Genomic DNA, 20,036 nt, shown 5'->3' with positions numbered 1-20,036 from the left:
GTCCAGATTCCCCCACTCCTCATATTAGCCACTGGGAAAGAGGCCTGGACTTTGAGGCACCCTTGGAAGGGGAATTGAACTCTAGTGACCCAGCTGGAGACTTGGGGCCAAAAAGACCCAGATAAGATGAAGATATTGCCTCTAGGGAGGGAGCCTTGGGGCACTGCTTTATACCAGAACAGGGACAATTTGAGAGAGTTCAGAAGGGACTGAGAGACAGTTTGAACAAGGGTATTGCTATAGGTTCTGCTGCACTGATAGGGCTGCAGATAAAGAGCCATTATAGAGGGCACTGAGAGAGGCCCCTGCTGGACTTGTACCCCAGAAGGGGGTTTGCTTTTTAATTCACATGCAGACTGAGAGAGACTCGACCGAAGGGCTGAGTTACTGAAAACTCACCACAAAGCAGAGAGAAAGTGCAGGGACACACACTCTGCCAAGGCGGCACTCAAGAGGTGAAAGCTACCCATAACAATGTTCAATACACGTACCGACCTTTAATCCTCTCCACTGAGGTAGGTGGGTAAGCATTGTTATATCTGTTTTACAACCGGGGAAGCTCAGACATGAAGGTGTAGGAGCTTGCCCAAAGTCCACTGAGTTAGGGTCAGCACTCGGATTAGAATTTCAGACTTCCTGAGTTCTCAGCCCTGTGCTTGTTCATCCAGATCAGTGCCATTACAATGAATTAGAGATTTGCATGTCAAACATACTGCAGAATCAGATTGTCATGCTTGTTTCTAGTCCAGTTTCTCAAATGATAGAAAAATTATAATCTGTTATTCTAGGAGGTAAATTGTAGTGACTGCTATATTTAGATTGCCCAACATTTTGTTATAAGTTTGAGAACTTTTTTGAGACGCTCAAACGCTTCCCTTGTTTTTATAGCAGGCCTTTGAAAGTTGACTGAAATGTGTTTTATGCGTGTTCAGTATGTTTAAAATTAACAAACAAAAAACCAAAAACCCAATCCTAAATGTGAGTGTTCTAAAAAGACGCGCACCCATCCTCCCGGCTGCAGAAGCACATGCTACATCGGAAACACCTTGTAGCAGCGGGCAAGAGAAAGCAGGATTGCACTTTACTCCATGACCACAGCTCCCTGAGATGCAGCTTTCTCTTTCTTTCCAGCTGAATTAATATTCTGTTAAAGTTCTTATATCCTGTATTTATATAATTTCCATAATTGTGGTAGGTATCTTACATGTGTGAGAAAACAAGTCCAGTTACTATGCATCGCCCCCATCCTCTTTCTCGTCTAACTGACCACTCTCATGTCTGTCCTTCACAGTGCAACTCCCCATCTTTCCTCCAGTGACCTCTCTAGACTTCCTTCCTAATAATTGTTTACTTCATAAATCAACAGCATCTCACACAAGTAATGTTGGCTAATGTCAGAGAGCTGAGGAAAAGCCATGCTGCTCTGTGCCTTTTAGTGAACTGCTTGCTGGGTAGACTCCTGATCCAAATTGCTCTTTGGGAGAATGGGTCCATATAGAAGGAGTTTGCAAATGCTGTGAAGCAGCTTCCAGACAAAAATGGGGAGTGGGGTTGGGGGCACCCTGTCTGGAGTGTCCTCTTTCTTCTCCCCCTTTTCCAACCATGCTGCTGCTCTGCCCCATTGACTCCTGAGGCTCTGGCTCCTGGGGTCTGGGCCAGCCTCTAGCCCGGGGGCTGGAAGAACTGCTGCCTAATATAGATCCTGGAGGTGGGAATTCAGCTTCCATTAGGTGTTGTATTTTTAACTTCCTCTTGAATGTGATGCTGAAAACCATATTTTTAAACAGTGAGTTCCATTAGGAAAAAGTCCCGATGCTGGCTCTCTTTGCTTGAATATCTTTTGAAGGAGACTTGCTCAGCTTGACTAGAAGTGTGTGTGTGTGTGTGTGTGTGTGTGTGTGTGTGTGTGTGTGTGTGTGTGTGTGTGTGTGAGAGAGAGAGAGAGAATCCCAATGTTCTCTGTATGTATAAATATCCCCTGTCTGTGTGTTCCATTCTGTGCATCCGAAGAAGTGAGCTGTAGCTCACGAAAGCTCATGCTTAAATAAATTTGTTAGTCTTTAAGGTGCCACAAGTACTCCTGTTTTTTTTTTGCGGATACAGACTAACACGGCTGCTACTCTGAAACCAATGAATTATTGGTGTCAAATTAAAAACAAAATAGTTTAATTTTAAATGGAAATATTCTATTTCCTATATATAGTCACTAGATAAATGGCTTGTTTCAAGCAGTCTTTGCACATTGCTAGCATATTATTTGGTGATGGAACCTGCAAGCCAAATGTTGTTTGATATTTATGAACATTGCACAACCGTGTCCATCCTGGGTCTATGTGAGGGAATGTTGATCAATAATCTGACAATTCACTGATGAAAATCCCTTCATGTAATTCACTGCATAATGAGAAGCATTACTTATTCATAGAAAAATCTGTTTCCCAGCACCATTAAAGTAGCAAAGTTTTGCTTAGGCACTGGATTTCATATAGGCTTTGATCCAAGCTTTAGATATTTGTAGTAAGGTAAATTCACAATTGTCATAAGTGTCTTAAAAGGAAAGCAGATGCATTTTTGGAGTCTTGTCAAAGTGCTTTTTCTGTTATACTTGTTTTACTTTAAGTATTGCACAGCAGATGCTTCTGCTCCATTAAAGAGGCCACTAGGGAGCTACAGTTGAAGCACAATATGGCTGCTCACTTTCTTGGATGTAGTACCCAGAGATTCACAGATTCTATGGCTAGAAGGGACTGCTATGACCATCTAATCTGATTTCTGGTATAGCACAGGCCATAGAACTTCCCCAAAATAATTGCTAGGCCATATCTTTTAGAATAACAGCCAATCTAGATTAAAAAATGGTCAGTGGTGGAGAATCCACTATGACTCTTGGTAAATTGTTCCAATTATTAATTATTATCACCATTATTTCCAGTCTGAATTTGTCTAGCTTCAGTTTCCAGCCATTGGATTGTGTTATACGTTTCTCTGCTAGATTGAAGAGTCTATTATTAAATATAGACTGTAAACAAGTCACCCTTAACCTTCTCTTTGTGAGACTCAAAGAGCTCAATCTATTTATTTTAACGTCATAAGGCATGTTTTCTGATCCTTTAATCATTCTCATGACTCTTTTCTGAGCCCTCTCCAATTTATCAACATCCTTCTTGAATTGTGCACACATGAACTGGACACTGTTCCAGCAGCGGTTGCACCAGTGCCAAATGCAGAGGTGCTTACTTGCATTCCAGGATTGCATTAGTTCTTTTCGACACAGTGTCATACTGGGAGCTCATGTTCAACTGATTATCTACCATGATCCCCCAAATCTTTTTCAGAGTCACTGCTTCCCAGGAGAGAGTCCCCCATCCCATAAGAATAGGAACAAAGAATGTAGCCAGAGGTACACGTGTACATTTAGCCCAGTGCTACTCAGACCTTCTGGTTTAGTCAAATTAGTGACCACAGTAAAGCCACAGTAGTGTGGCTTCATTGTTTCATTTACTGTAGTACTACATATTCATATTTAAACAGTAAGATGGGAAATATTAATTTATATATGATTTTCACAGCAAAATGACTGACCAAGTATTATTATTTTATCAACCCTATTTGGTTAATCACATAGTAAAAGTATCCTGATTGATTAATAACTTAGACTGGTTAATAATTAAATCTCACAGTATTTTAATATCATGTTCTACAAAGAGCTGCAGGAGACCCAGTAAAGAGCCACTTGTGGATCACAAGCCTCAGTCTGAGTATAACTGATTTAGCCATATTAAAATCCATGTTCTTTACTTACGCCCAGTTTATGAAACAAGCTAGATCACTTTGAATCAGTGACCTGTCCTTTTCATTATTTACCACTTTCCCAATTTTTGCCTCATCTGCAAACCTTATTGGTGAGGATTTTGTTTTCTTCCAGGTCACCGATAAATATATTAAATGGTGTAGGGCATAGGGTTATAAGAGTTTAACCAGTTAACTGATAAGCTTGATGCAGGACCCTGGACGTACTGGGATGCCGGGCAGCAGCAGACCCCAGGCGCTGCAGCAACGGAGCTCTGGCCCCGGGGCCGGCAGCTGGCACCCCAGGCAAGCTGGGATGTTGGTGTGGGCGGCAGCAGAAGGGATCCCCAGGCGGGGGGGCAGCAGCAGAGCCCCATGTAAAACATGGGGGTGGTGCAGCACCCATTGGACCCATAGTTCCCCGGGTAATCATTGAACCGTGTAACCAATAGAATTTTAATCGATTTACATGGTTACTGTTTTTACACATTATTTACATCCTTAGTAGGACATAAGAATGGCCATACTGGGTCAGAACAATGGTCCATCCATATTACCACATCCGAGGTAGAAGCCATACTCAAACAGCTTAATGGGACTAAATCAGGGGGCCCAGATAATCTTCATCCAAGAATATTAAAGGAACTGACACATGAAATTGCAAGCCCATTAGCAAGAATGTTTAATGAATCTGTAAACTCAGGGGTTGTACTGTATGACTGGAGAATTGCTAACATATTTCCTATTTTTAAGAAAGGGAAAAAAAAAAGTGATCCAGGTAACTACAGGCCTGTCAGTTTGACATCTGTAGCATGCAAGGTCTTGGAAAAAAATGTGAGGGAGAAAGTAGTTAAGGACATTGAGGTCAGTGGTAATTGGGACAAAATACAACATGGTTTTACAGAAGGTAGATCGTTCCAAACCAACCTGATCTCCTTCTTTGAGAAGGTAACAGATTTTTTAGATAAAGGAAACACAGTGGATGTAATTTACCTCAATTTCAGTAAGGCATTTGATACAGTTCCACATAGGGTATGGTTTATCCATGAAATGAATGGGTCTATAATTAGATATGAATATAAACTTTTTTTTTTTTTAAATATAACATCCCAAGCAGCCACTAGGTCACGTTCCATTTCAGTGCTGTAGAGGATTATCATGGTGCTGAATCAGTGAGAGGTTTCAGTTAGGCTACTAGATAGTAATAAAAGTGAAAAGATGCTCTTTCTCTTCTGCAATCAGATGTTACTCAGTTTATGCTGATTAGCCCAAATTAAATGAGATAATTAAAACCTATTTTTAAGTTGAACATCCCTTGGACCACATTCAATTTTAGGCAGAACATTTCACTTTTAAAAATTGTTTTGAACTATCCAAGCAAAGTTGAGCATTACCCAGGGTGGTTCCATGTTGCTAGATGCAACCCTGATTTTTAGTTTTTATAGTTTTAGTAAATCACCTATCTGGGAATGCATTTTAACCATGAACAAGCTTTATATACATCTTAACCACTAGGTGGCAGAATCTTTCAAGAGTAACACATCTTGAACAATAAAGATACACAATTGTTACCCAGATTGTTAATTTCTTTACTCATTTCTTTCCCAGATTGATTGATCCTTCTGTACGAATATTTTTACTTTGATAGCTTGTTTTTCAATAGTCATACGCACAATAAAAAAGGCTAGCATAGGGCTATGTTCTAAACATTCTTTTCAAAGTAATTACTAGTTTCTAAAAAACACAACTGCTTGTTTAACAGTAATCATAGGGGCTTAAAGGAAAAAGTGTTGATTTTTTTTTTCTTTTAGTAGTAATCAGCACTAGTTGTGTGTTTTAAAGTGTTTTAAAATGGTGTTTTCCATATCTGGCCATGTTTTCTACTGTGTGTAATTAACAATATTACTAACTGATATACATGCAGCGATGTGTAGGTTATACCGCTATGTACTAAGATGCAATTTTATCTATACTTAGTATAGGTAGTTGTTGATAGAATAAGCTGTTTTGTCCTTCTGTTTTGTTTTATATTTTTATTTATAAATAAGCAACTAAATGTTAAAATAGTAGGATGATGTAAACTCTTTTTGCTGACGTTTGTTCCAGCAACATATTTTGAGTGTATTTTTGTTCTTGTTAAAGAATCTCAAGTCTTTGAATGTGTTTTAAATTATCTTTTTCCAAAAAAAGTTATCTATATATCAGCATATCTTATTTGGAACTCAGAGATGGGAAAAATGTAAGTAACTCATACATTGGGCCCAATTCATCTTTGATGGGCTTGATTTGACATAATTTGAGATATATCAAGGATGAAGTTGATTTAGCACAGAGAGGAAAAAATGGTTTTGTGGGTATAAGTTGGGCTGAGAGTTGGGACATGTGGTGGCAATGCCCAACTCTGCAGCATATTTTCTGAGATATAGAAGAAAGCAACTAGGCCCTGTTCCTGCAAAGACTTGCCAGAATTAAATGAGAATAATCATAATTTAAAGTTAAGCACATGCTTAAGACAAAATCTGTCTTTCCATTTCCTTTCTGTAAAATGTGGATAATAATACTTCCTTTTTCTGAATCCTGTCTATTTTGTCTATTTAGATTGCAAACTCTCTTTGGGGGAAATGACCATTTCTTACTGTTTCTAGGTACAGCACCAAACACCGTGGGATTCCAGTCTTAGGCTATGTCTACACTGCACAGATAACCTCAGTGATTGGCACTTGGGTTTACTCAGCCTGGGTGAGAGTGTCCCAGCTGCATAGCCTTACCTGTTATTGCGTCCTCATGGTTTCTGCACTTGCCTGTGAGCCTGGTGTTCCCTGCTCAGTTTAGGGCATGCCATCTATACCCTACTGAGGGCTCAAGGGGTGACCCAGTCAATTTAGGCACCCCCATCCAAGGGCTCAGTGTGCAAGGCACCTGTCCTTACCCACAGGGCTCTGGAAGAAACCTGGTCAATTTAAGTACCCACCTTTTCCCTTGGGGCTCAGGGCTCTACAGGTCTGCAGAACCTTTTCCTGGTAAAAGAGCCTTACATAGTTCTGCTCTAAACATCTATTTATTAGCAACACACACAGAATACATATACCAAGCAACTCTCTTATGCTCACCACTCCCAATATACAGACAGATCTCACCCATGGGCAGTCAGGATTCATTCATCTGGGGGTTCCTGGCAATGCTGCTGCACATCACGGTCATGCAAAAGGGTCAGAGTTCCATCAGTTAATGTTGAACTGCAGTCCAGAAATGGTTCCCAAAGAGTATTGTTTTTCATTTACATTATATAGGTAAAACTAGCTACCTCCTTCAAATTTACTGAACCCATTACCTTATCCCACACTCGAAAATAACATTTTAATCAGTTAGGCACTGGCACCTGTGTGTCCTCCTTCCTGCCCAAATTCTTTACATTTTATCTTCCATACCCAAATTGTAACTTAACTGTGACCTTCTCTATTTGTACAGATATTGTACAGACCTTCTCTATTTGTAAAATAGTGTCAGAGCTTACCTTATTGTGGAGATTAATGGAAGGAGGAGGCACACATCAGAGCTCTAGGGGGGCTCCTATATGGGCCTTAGTGAGGCTCTGGGTGTTCGCTACTTCCCACCACCCAACACAAATGTAATGAGGTTGAGTAGTGTCCGCAAAAGAGAAACTAACAACTAATTATTTCTTAAGAAAGGTTTTTAATGACTTATGACTATAAAGGCAACACAGACTATAAAGTCTACACTACGGGATTATTCCGATTTTACATAAACCGGTTTAGTAAAACAGATTGTATAAAGTCGAGTGCACGCGGCCACACTAAGCACATTAATTCGGTGGTGTGCGTCCACGGTCCGAGGCTAGCATCGATTTCTGGAGCATTGCACTGTGGGTAGCTATTCCGTAGCTATCCCATAGTTCCCGCAGTCTCCCCTGCCCCTTGGAATTCTGGGTTGAGATCCCAGTGCCTGATGGGGCAAAAATCATTGTTGCGGGTGGTTCTGGGTAAATGTCGTCAGTCACTCCTTCCTCTGGGAAAGCAACGGCAGACAATCTCACACACCCACCCACCTCTGCATCTTATTTATACGATATTTGCTGGCCGTGCTTCAAAACAAGTCAACCAATCAAGGTGGCCAAATATTCCAGGGTGGCATTTGTTGTTGTTTTGAACTTATGAACTGTGCACCTGTGCCCAGCTCATCTCTTCTGTATGTGGCTAGTTGTGGTCAATTTGCTAGACTTAAAAATGCTCGATTCAGCTTAAAGAGGTATTTGGTTGCAGAACATAGTAACCACAAGTCTATATCTACCTTGACAGAGTTTCCTTTTTAGTCTATAAAGCTTTCTAGATAGATTATGCTTACGCTTGCAGGATTTTACTGTACTCGCTTCTTACAACTTCCGGAAGTTTGAGGCCTAACAGTACTTAGCCTGACACTACTTGACAAGGCTTATGCACATTAATCACACTTACCATTTGTTGAGTCTCTTTCTGTATCTTCTCTAATTTCCCAGTGTCTTTACAACCTTGGTGGTTAGGGACATTCCTGGGGGGGGGAGGGGGTGCTTCATCAGCAGCAGAACGCTCTTTTTTCAGTTTTAGTGGTGAACTCCCTGAGTTTCACCCAAGGCTGGTTTAATATGGGAGGAGGTGGGGGCTTAATGAGGTCTCAGGCCATATCCCATGGTTCTTTGTGATGAGATGCTTTAGATTTTTCCCTGTCAATTGAGGGACAACTTGTCTGTCCTTTGGGGGGAATTGTGGGAAGGGCATAGGAGGACTATCAGCACTTGAGTGATTTTGCTTGGGTCCTCACTTCACTCATGTGATTTAGCTTGTGTCATTAGTGCAAAATGGGCAGGTTCCAGCCAGAGTTAAAGTGGAACCTAGATTCTAACCCTTACCCCCAGCCAAGTAAGCTGGCCCTGTTTTAAAGTGCCTCCAAACCCAAGTCAGACTTTGATTTTTTTGTGTGCATGGTAGGGGAAGGTTAAGGCTAAAACCTGGGTAAAAGACCGCAGGTTAACTGTGTAGTGTAGGCTTATCCTTAGTTGGGGCTTTTCGATGCTATTTTAATGCATGGTTTTATTCATTTCAGGTAAAGCTATTATGCTCCTGTTTAATGGAATTACGAAATATATATTTGGACTCCTGCAGTAGGCAAAACAAAACCAAAACCTGCGTTCAGTAATAAAAGTGTTTGTGTTTATAGGCTTTTGCTTGTGGGTGGCTGTGAAACAGATGAAGATGGAGTATCTAAAGGAACTAGTCGTGGAATATCTGCTTGGAGGGTTCTTTCCGGATCCCCCCATTATAAACAGGTCACTAGTTATGAAGATGATACTGGGACAGTAAGTAGCTTTGGCCTCCTCATTTTGCTGTTGGAAGAATATTATAGTTTGTTTAAATAAAGAGAAACTTTATGTAGATTGCTCTCTTTTCCCAGACCATAGCATGTTTCCATGTTAGAGATACTGTTGTGCCAGTATTCAATCAGGGTTACTTGGGCAACTGTACGCTGGTCAGCCTGAAATCAGTCCCAAGCAGAATAATGGAAAAGCTGATACAGGATTCAGTTGATAAAGAATTAAAAGGCAGAAAAATTAATTGTCAGCATTGTTTTATAAAACATAGTCTCATCAAAGCTTTCACTTGTTGTCTTCAAACTATTTATTACTGGTATTGCAGAGCAGTTAGAAGCCCAGTCATGGATCAGGTTATTTTTTACCTGTGTATTTTGAAAATATTTTAGTCTCTTATAGCTCAGTTTGAAATAAGCCTAATTGTAACCCTCTTTTTAGGGCTATAGCATACATAAAACTTGCACTGGCATAATAAAACTCGCTGTAGTTAAATTGGTGTACTCTACATGGGTACACTGAAATTAATTTCTTAATTAGCTTGTAGCAATTTAGCTTAATACAGTAAACCAATTTTTACATTTTAGCATGTGAAAAGTTCTAATGTGTATACTTAGCAATATGTATTAAATGTTCTAGCATGGCATAATTTAGTGGCAAGCTGATGGTGCTTTTTATGGAAACATGCATACATAGTCCAAGTAATTAATAAGCAAACTTAACCTGTTGCAACATTTACATGAAGTGACATTTTAATACATGAATATTAAAATAATTCTTATGAGTATTTTAAAATTTTCATAAAGCTGAGAGAATGTTGCAAAATAAAGTATTCTTACTTGGTGGTTTCATTACTCACTGGATTTGATTTATTTTTTACTACATAAATCAAAGACTGTCTTTAATCTTAAAGTGTGTGATACACTCCTGTTTTAACAGGCAAAGAGAAGCGGATTATTAAGGATTATGAATTTCAGATTTTACAGCAAAAAAGGAACAGAACAGGTAATACGTTCCTCCTTAACACTACTAGCACTGTTATTCACTTAGATTCACTTGGGTTTACATGAATGAGGAATCTAATTGACTTGAAGTAACTTAATTTAGATAGATTAAAAATTAACCTGTTTAGAATAGTAGGATTTAGCTTTAAATCAGTTAACTGGCATGAGTTATCAAATTGCTTTTTTTTTGGGACTTTGTTTTGTTGGCAGACTGTTGCTCTGTCACTGATTTGTTTTTACTTCACTTTATTTACTCGTTTCATATATTACCTGGCATCATCAGTCCTGCTCATAGAGACCTGATGACTTTCAGTATATTTTATGACTGAAACAGATCCAGTGATTTATTGCTTTATCCTAAGTGTAACTTGTTACCCAAGGTGGCAGGTGCAGAAAGTTTTGTTAATATGTGCAATGTGTAAGTCCCAAGCAGACTGCGAAGAGCTACAAAAGGATTTCACAAAACTGGGTGACTGGGCAGATGAAATTCAATGTTGATAAATGCAAAGTAATGCACACTGGAAAACATAGTCCCAACTATACATATAAAATGATGAGGTCTAAATTAGCTGTTAACACTCAAGAAAGAGATCTTGGAGTCATTGTGGATAGTTCTCTGGAAATATCCACTCAATGTGCAGCGGCAGTAGAAAAGTTAACAGAATGTTGGGAATCATTAAGAAAGGGTTAGCTAATAAGACCGAAAATATCATATTGCCTCTGTATAAATGCATGATATGTCCACATCTCAAACACTGCATGCAGATGTGGTGTCTCCATCTTAAAAAACATATATTGGAATTGGAAAAGCTTCAGAAAAGGGCAACAAAAATGATTAGGGGTATGGAATGGAATGATTAATAAGACTGGGACTTCTCAGCTTGGAAAAGAGACAACTAAGAAGGGATGTGATTGTAGCCCCTGGGGCTAGCCTGCTTGCTCGCTTATATATCTTTTCTTATGGGTTTGATTGTTTGTTTTATTATAATAGATTTGTGCTAGAGCATTTTTGGCTGTAATGCAAGGAACCTACAGGCCACATCCAGTATGTTGAACTGGGAGTCACCTACAATAGAGATGTGTTGATAATGTCCATTCCATGACCCACCCTCCTTCCCCATTGTTGGAGTTTCTGGCAAGAAAGAACTGGGGGTGAGGGGAGCCGGCAGCTCCCCTTATACTGCGGCATACACACGCCACTCCAGAGGGTGCCAGGTCCGGTTCCCTAGGCATACCACTGAGGGCACTGGTGCATGTGGCGAGCGCGCACACACACACACACACACACACACACCCACCTACAATGGAATGGACATGAGCAACACATCTCTAAGAACACGAGTTACGAAAAAAGGTAACTGTCTTTTCCAGTACTTAACTGTCCTCTATAGTTAGAAAGTGTATCCTGATATCAAACCTACATCTCCTTTGCTGCAGATTAAGCCAATTACTTCTTGTCCTATCCTCAGTGGACATGGAGAACAATCAATTTCTGTCCTTTTTATAACAGCCCTTAAAATATTGGAATGCTACTTTTCTCTAGACTAAATTATGCCCTTTTTTCCTCACAGGTCATGTTTTTCAAATTGCATACTTTTTTGTTCCTTTTCTTTGGACTCTTTCCAATTTTTCCACATTTTTCTTAAATGTGGTGCCTAAACTGGGCACAGTACTTCACCTGAGGCCTCACCAGTGCCGAGTAGAGTGAAACAGTTACTTCATCTGTCTTACATACAGCACCCCGGTTAACACATCCCATAATAACATTTGCCTTTTTAGTAACAGTATCACATTTACTCATATTCAATTTATGATCCCCTATAACTCCAAGATCCTTTTCAGCAGTACTGCTGCCTAATCAGTTATTCTGCATTTTGTGTTTATGCATTCAATTGTTTTCTTCCTAAGTATAGTAGTTTTCATTTGTCTTTATTATATTTCATCTTGTTGATTTCAAACATGCTGTAATTTATCAAGATCATTTCAAATTTTAATCCTGTTCTTCAGAGTTCCTGTAATCTCTCCAACTGGGCCATACGATATTTAGGGGCAGGCCTCTCTGTCTATAAATACATACTCTTTCTGGCCTAATGAATATTTAAGAGTGACTGACTCCATATCCCAATGATGCTCACTAGGGTGGTTGGAGACTCAAGTCCCTTCTCCACATCAGGCAGAGGAGGGATTTGAACCCTCCACATCCTTTTTGTGTGTGTGTGTGTGTGTGTGTGTGAAATGAAAAGGTGTTTGTCTGCCCTGAGGAAAGAAATGCTTGGATTCTTCCTAGCACTTTTCCCTTGTCTGGGAGCTGTCAAGTTAATACTGACCCCTGAATAGCAGTATTTACTGGGCTGGTATTTCAGTCTTTAAATTAAAGAATGGAAAATATGAAACAGAAGTAGATTTTATATATATGTAAAAGAAGCTCAAGTAAGTTTTTATTGAAAGGCTAGTATTGAATTGAACTAAACTTAAATTTTACTGCTTTTGCCAGCACTAAATTTTAAAAGAGTAAAGGTTACTATTGTTGTTTACTCATCTTCAAAAGTTTTAATACAATCCCTGAAATGGTATCTTAAATACCTGAGGTATAATTTTATTGTGATTTATGGGAGATTGAAAAAGCTATTTAATACTGTTGCCAAGGCTCAGCGAGGCCTTGCCTGTGGAGCCAGCTGTTCTCAACTTAGATGACAAATCTTAAATGTGGTATGCCAGCCTAGTGGAGCTTTCTATATTTTGTTCTGCAGTTGCCCCAAGAGTAGTGAACTGTTTACTGCGGTAGCAGAACCTGCTTTGCCTAAGGACACACAAATCTTTTGAGAGGCTAGATTTGGAGGCGTGTGATGTGTATGATGGCCGTCCAAAGGAGCAGCAGTTGCACTGATTGCTGAGTTATGTATTGAATTTCAGAGAGGCCTCTTGTAACGTTCGGTCATGATGACATTCAAGAAAGGCTCTCAGCCTAGCGGGTAGGGTTTTTTATTTTACAGTTCCGTGCAGTTTCATAACCATCTTTCTCTTCTGTGAACAAATCTTGATTTATAAACTAAAAAGGAGAGTGCAATTCATAGCTTTGCAACTTTCAGCAAAGGGAAATAGAAAGCACCAGGCAGTAATATTACTGCTCTCATGCCAGTTGTTTCGTAAGAGTGGAAATCTACGATTTAACCAGACACCATCAGGTAGTTTAGGCACAAAATTTTAGGTGGTTGTTGTTTGTTATAACTTTTAACACGAGCTTGCTATCATTTTAGGTTTAAAGAATCTTATTCGTTATTTGCAAGCCAAACACCTAATGTATAAGAATGGAAAGTAAAACTGATAAGCCAGTTTTCATTGTCTAAGTGAACAAAATGTAAATTTTAAATAGTTTGAGATAAGATGGAAGCTAGTCTAAAGTGAAAGGAAACTTTTTTTGCATTTGAAATTTCAAAATTATAGCTTCTTGACCATCTTTAGAAACTAGACTTAAAATTTTGATTGTGTAGCCCCAGTTACATCCATAGTTTAAAGTTATGGAATACAATTTCTGCCGTAAGCATGATTTTAAGAATGGCCTTACTTGGTCACACCAATGGTCCTTGTAGCCCACAGTGGCTGGTGCCAGATTCTGCACATGAAGAGAACAGAACAGGGCATTTTATCGAGTGATGCATCCTCTGACATCCACTCCCAGCTTCTGGCAGTCAGAGGCTTAGGGACACCCAGAGCATAGAGTTGTGTCACTGGCTAATAGTCATTGATGGACCTCCATGACTTTATCTAATTCTTTTGTGGACCCAGTTATAGTTTTGGCCTTCACAAAATGCCTGGCAATGAGTTTCACAAGTTGACTGTGTGTTGTGTGAAGACGTACTTCCTTATGTTTGTTTCAAACCTTCCCTGCTACTGACAGGGTCTAAACAATTCTGTATTGAAATGATGCAGACTGGAACTTCATGGTACACATGCACTTCTTTCCTTTGGGGCTGCAGACCCAGATCTCCTAAGACCTGGTCTACACTGGGGTGGGGGATTGATCTAAGATACGCAACTTCAGCTATGAGAATAGCGTAGCTGAAGTCGACGTATCTTGGATCGAGTTACCTCCCGTCCTCACGGTGCGGGATCGACAGCTGTGGCTCCCCCGTCGACTCCGCTTCCGTCTCTCACCCTGGTGGAGTTCCGGAGTTGATGGGGAGCACGTTCGGGGATCGATTTATCGCGTCTAGATGAGACGCGATAAAGCGATCCCTGATAGATGTAGTGTGGACATACCCAGAGATCTCCAAGATGCTCCTCAGACTGATCCCCAGGCCTCCTCATATCCCAGTCACATCTCTTTCAAGCTGTTCCAGTTTATTCTTCCACTATTCAGTACACCTACATTTAACACAGTGAATGCAGCTGGAATGCCTGCAAATAATTCCTAGTGACCATTGCCAGCCTCAGGGGTTGTATTACCTTAACTCTGTATTTCCTGGTTTTGAAAAGTTTGAGTTGTGCTGACCTTGACATTCTGGAAGGGCATGAGCTATAATTGGGCAATCTTAATGAAGTTTTCTGCCATTTAATCTATACACATTTAAGCCATATAATTGCTTAAATAACATATATATTTATTCATATTCTTAATTTTTACAGTTTTATGTTAGAAAATGGTGAATGACACATTACTTATTTACAGGAGGATTAACATTAATTTTTTAGTCGTGACTAGTCAAGCTTCATTAGGATGGAAATCAAGTAAAAATGCCCCAAAACAGCATTTTAATTTTTTTAGTTAGGTGTTTTTAAGTGTGCAGGATACATAAGGGGAAAAAAAAAGTTTATCAAAATGTGTTTTGTATTTAAAATTAACTGATTTATTAAACAAATGGAGTGTTCTCTGTTGTAGTTAGTGAATTGAATTGATGATTTCTGGTAACAGTGTCTTTCAAGATTTTAAAACTGGAAGTTCTCATTCTCTCATACTTCATTTTTATTCATAACTTGGAAGAGAAAAACAAGCTTTCCTCTTTTTCAACTCCTAATTGGTTCTCAGTTTTGAATTAACTCGTCCTTGAACTGAACTAGTTGAATAAACTGAAATTAAGAGAATATTCTCTCTGTACCTGCAGAAAAAGCTACTGCTGTCAAAAGCTGGTTCAGCATGTCAACAAACTCTATAGCTCAGGGTGCTTAGCCAGCAATTAACTACTAATTCAGTGGTTTAACTTTGCTCTAACTTCAGCAGCAAACATGTCCTGCTTGAATATTATTATTTATATGTAATTTAAATGATTTAAATAGATTATAGTAGATTTTTAGGCTTTGACATAGGCTGTGATAATTTCAAATTTAATTTTGAAGAAATTTTTTTTTAAAAGAAAAGTGTATTTAATTTAAATTAAAAAATGTGATTAAAATAAACTTTTTTCAATCAAAATTTTATCTACCCTATCCTAGCTCTAATTCACCAAACACCAATCAAATAACTGTCTCTTCCCCCTCTTACATGCTCACTGTAGTCAAAAGACTACAATATTTTGACATCTTATTTATTTCGGTCCTGAAATTAACAAACAAAGGTGTCCAGTAGTACAGGTAGGTAGAATACTTTCTACCTGTATTACTAAACTTTTTATATTCCTTTACTTACATTTAAAAATGAAATATAGTATATATTTCAATTTTACAGTATGCTAGATATTTGTAATTTTAAAACAGCTATACAAATAAAAAATTGTGGCCCTAAAATAAAGGGAAAAGTTACTCTGTATTGGTGAACTGAATTTAGCCTATTCTTACTGAGAGTCTTGGTTTTCTTTTTACACTCTTTATTAAATTGGTTGGGCAGGATGGAGTTTTCAAGATGAGCCTTTCTCCTGATGGAACTCTTCTGGCAGCTATTCATTTCTCAGGAAAACTGACCATCTGGGGAATCCCGTCTCTCAAACAACAAGGAGAATGGGATCAAAGCGACCAGGTACATGGACATTTAAATATAATAAATATTTTAATCATGAGTTTAGCTTTATTAGAGATTGAGAGATGTTCTGGATATCTGTCATTTTAGCTACTGATACTTCTTTCCATTCATCTGCTTGTTTACAAGGTGCCCTGTTTTACTGATGCTCTAGTTGTAGTGTCTTCTGCAGCTTTGAAGTGAGGGGCCTTTCAGATGAAAAACACGGTTGATATTGGAATGAGTTAAAAGTTGAAAGTGTTGAAAACAATATGTAGTTGACAAAGCCCTAAGTGTTAGGATAGTAAAATAAACAGATGTAGGTAAACTGAAACACTGTTTCAAAACACAAATCGGTTGAGTATGTAGCCTTTCAAGTTATAGTTCTGGAGGACCATGGGATGCAGTAGGCTAATGCATTAGTCTTTTACTCTTGTAAAGTGTTACTTCCCTCCTGAACAATGACACTCCAGAAGGACTTGCTTTTCAAATGATGACATCAAAAAGCTATGCTCTACCTAATACAATTTATCTTAGTTTTGTAAGCATGAAATTCAGTGCAATAAAAACAACCATGGTCTTACCTAATCTTTACATTAAATAAACTCCTTATTTCTTCAAACATACAGAGTGCTGGAGTTGTCAGTTAATGATGAAAAGGCATCTGCTTACAGTTTGAAAAGTGGCAGATCTGGAATCATGAACACACAGAACTCTGACTTCTCTTGCCTGATTTTGGAAACCATTTCTTAAGTATTAGATACTGACATAAGCTTTGTCTCTCTTACTACGTGTGGTGTATAGTGTTCAGTTAATGTCTTTAAAAATCAGGCATGATCCATTTTATAGGATAGATTGCACTGCCTGTCCATCCAGTAGCTGCTTTTGAAAACCAGAGTTCATATCTGAGTCTGCTCTAATTCTCCCTACTTTCAGGTGCAAGCCTAGGTGGTGGACTTTTTTGGTTAATGACATGTAGTTGACAAGGCCGGCTCCAGACCCCAGCGCGCGAAGCGCGCGCTTGGGGCGGCATTTTGCTGGCAGGCGGCTCCGGCGGACCTTCCGCAGTCATGCCTGCGGGAGGTCCACCCAAGCCGCCAGACCAGCGGACCTCCCGCAGGCACGACTGCGGAGGGTTCGCTGGTCTGGCGGCTCGGGTGGACCTCCCACAGGCATGACTGCGGAGGGTTCGCTGGTCCCGCGGCTCGGGTGGACCTCCCGCAGGCATGACTGTAGATGGTCCGCTGGAGCCTCCTGCCGCCCTCCCAGCACACCCTCCGCAGGCGCGTCTGCAAGAGGTCCCCCGCAGCCACGGGACCAGCAGCGCGCCCCCTGCGGCATGCCACCCTGCTTGGGGCGGCCAAATTCTTAGAGCCGCCCCGGTAGTTGATGCACTGATCTGATTTCATACTGTGTATCTAGGAGGGAACATTTCACATTTTAGGCCAGTTTGAAAAAGTACTTTGATATTTTAGCCATGCAGGGGTCTACTTGCATTGACCACACTGTGGGACTGAAAACAGATTTTGTAACCAGATAGGATGTTCGGTGTCGAAACGTGTTAGAAAATATCAAGGATAATTCTTCTATCTACATTTGTATCCACAGAATTTGTTTATATATGTTGTGTATAAATGTCATTCTCATTTGTCTTAGGGTTGTTCAATTCACAGACTCACTGTTCTTTCTTAGTCTACAAAGTCCATATGTTGATGAATGAATTCCCAACCTATGCTGTTATGTAATATCTTCAATTACTGGTTGTTCACTGTGATTACTGTCACCCAATATTTTTCTGCACAACATGATATAAAATATTTTCTACTGTTTATGATCATTTTTGTGAGATGATTTAAATACCTCAGCTTCTCTTTGTCTATATGAAATACATCCAGCTGTTCCCACAATCTGTTGAACTCTTCTGCAGTCCATGAGTTGCACAGCAGACACCATAAGCTCCAACATAGAGCTTTTGTTTTTTTTAATGATATGTAGATACAGATTTTCATTGAATTTTTTTTTAAACTGTTTTCATGATTATTTCCATATCTGGGCATTATGAGGAGCATTTGCAATTAAGTCTTCCATAAAGATAAGTGACCGGAACGGTTATTGGGACCCATTTCATAAGGTGTGCTAATATGTGAAGAGGATTGCGGTTCATAAAATACTCTAAAAGATGACACTACACTCCAAATATAGCCTATGGCCATAGCAAGCCAAAAGTTTGGATGTCCACTGTCATCCTATTGTGTGTGAAATATCTTGGTTCAAGCCTAGGAGATGCATGTTTGACTGCCATGACCAGATCCAGTCTTTGTTTACGTTATTGTTGACGTTAAGCAGTCATATCTGGTAACAACATTTAAGCTCCAAGATATAGTTCTAATTTACATAGAGAACAGCACTTCAAAGAATCCGTTGAAATTTTGGGAAAAGAAATGATGTAATTTTTATATTCTTTGCGCTTACAAGATCTACATCTGCATTGAGGTTTTGCCTCAGGATATTTACTACCTATTACGTATTTGCCCGTGAAGCCATTTTCATTATTTTATGCATGTTCCAGTAGAAGGTGATATAAGAATGTATTGATGAACCTGACTTGCCTAGTGCAGAGCCTGTTTTAAAACTGTTTAAGTTGGTATTGAATTATAATGGATATTTCTTCTTCGAGTGCTAGCTCATGTCCATTCCATGTTAGGTGTGTGTGTGCTGTGTGCACAGTCACTGGAGATTTTTCCCTTAGTGGTATCCGCCAGGCTGGCTCTAGTGCCCTCTGGTGCCATGTGCTCATGCACTGTTATAAGGGGCTTGAGCAGCCCCGCACCCTCTCAGTTCCTTCTTACTGCCTGTGACGGTCGCTGGAACAACTCTTCTTGCCTTGGCAAGGCGTTCATCTAGTGGTTCCTCTTTTCTTTGTTAGTTTAGTTAGATTCAGTTTATTTCTTTTAGTAGTAGTGTATATTGTTAGACCCCCTTCCCCCGGTTGTTTTGAAGAGCATGCTCTCGGCTTCAAACCCTTTGCCTTCTGTGGCAGCCTCATGCTGGGGAGCGACCTGCACTCCAGCTATCTGAAGTGTCTCGGGGAGGCTCATGTGTGAGAGTGTTGCCAGATCTGCTGCTAGTTCAAATGTCATATGAAAAAGGACAGAGAGGCTAGGCTAAGGTCCATCCTGATGGAAGTCGCACTCAGATGGGCTTTGGAGCAAAGCTGGTCAGATTCGGAACTGAATACTACTCTGGCAGCATGGGTTTCTCGGCACCTTTCCCTTTCATTGGTGCCAAGGAAGAAGCACAAAAAGCAACAGTCTGAGAGGGGGCACTTCCCAGAGCTAAGGACGGATAAACACGGGGAGTGCAGTGGAGTGTGACCTATGTTGGACCACTTCTCTACCCCTGCTCCACAAGTGGCACAGTTGACTCCACCCTGCTTGCAGGTGCCATTGAGTCCAGTGTAAGACCATCCACTGACACCCAGGAGGACATCATAGCGCCAGTGGGGTTGTGGTGTCATCCACCCTGGAGGCATTTGCAGCGGTCAGGGACTTGATTGCTGTCCCAGTACTTGCAGGGCAAGTTCTGGCACCGGTGAGATAATTGAGCAGAAGGGAGCATGTTGCCCTGAGCTCCTGTGTGACACCGAACCCTTTGGTACCAACCAGAGGGAAAACGACTTTGCTGATGTCAGCAAAGACTTCCCCGCTCCGGCACTGTTCCCCAGACCATCAGCACTGGCCAGCAGAAGCAAGGGGTACCGTTCCCACCCAAACTGATTCGTCTTTGGAGTCGGAGGTGGAGTCGTACACCCAACCAACGTGCCGTTATCAGTACCCAAGCTATGTCCTGTCAGATCCTGGTGCGGGTGCCCTCCCAAGCATCTGGCCTGGTGGGCAGGTGGTCTGTGCAGGTCCAATGGCCTTTTTGGAATCCCTGGGGGAGGCGGGTGTCCAAG

The 20,036-nt window shown here is 40.3% G+C and overlaps 1 protein-coding gene across 4 annotated transcripts in view; it reads left to right on the top strand.

Annotated features, from left to right (window-relative positions):
* NBAS (NBAS subunit of NRZ tethering complex) overlaps positions 1-20,036 on the top strand; it is a 350,592-nt gene that overhangs the window by 25,129 nt on the left and 305,427 nt on the right. For all 4 annotated transcript variants that reach the window (XM_039531043.1, XM_039531042.1, XM_039531044.1 and 1 more), the window contains exons 10-12: positions 9,001-9,139; positions 10,088-10,153; positions 15,974-16,102. In XM_039531043.1, the coding sequence (XP_039386977.1) occupies positions 9,001-9,139; positions 10,088-10,153; positions 15,974-16,102 (334 nt within the window). The remainder of the gene's footprint in view (positions 1-9,000; positions 9,140-10,087; positions 10,154-15,973; positions 16,103-20,036) is intronic.

This window comes from Mauremys reevesii, linkage group 3, assembly GCF_016161935.1.
Source record: "Mauremys reevesii isolate NIE-2019 linkage group 3, ASM1616193v1, whole genome shotgun sequence".
Lineage (NCBI taxonomy): Eukaryota > Metazoa > Chordata > Testudines > Geoemydidae > Mauremys > Mauremys reevesii.
This window is presented reverse-complemented; position numbering and strand designations above follow the sequence as displayed.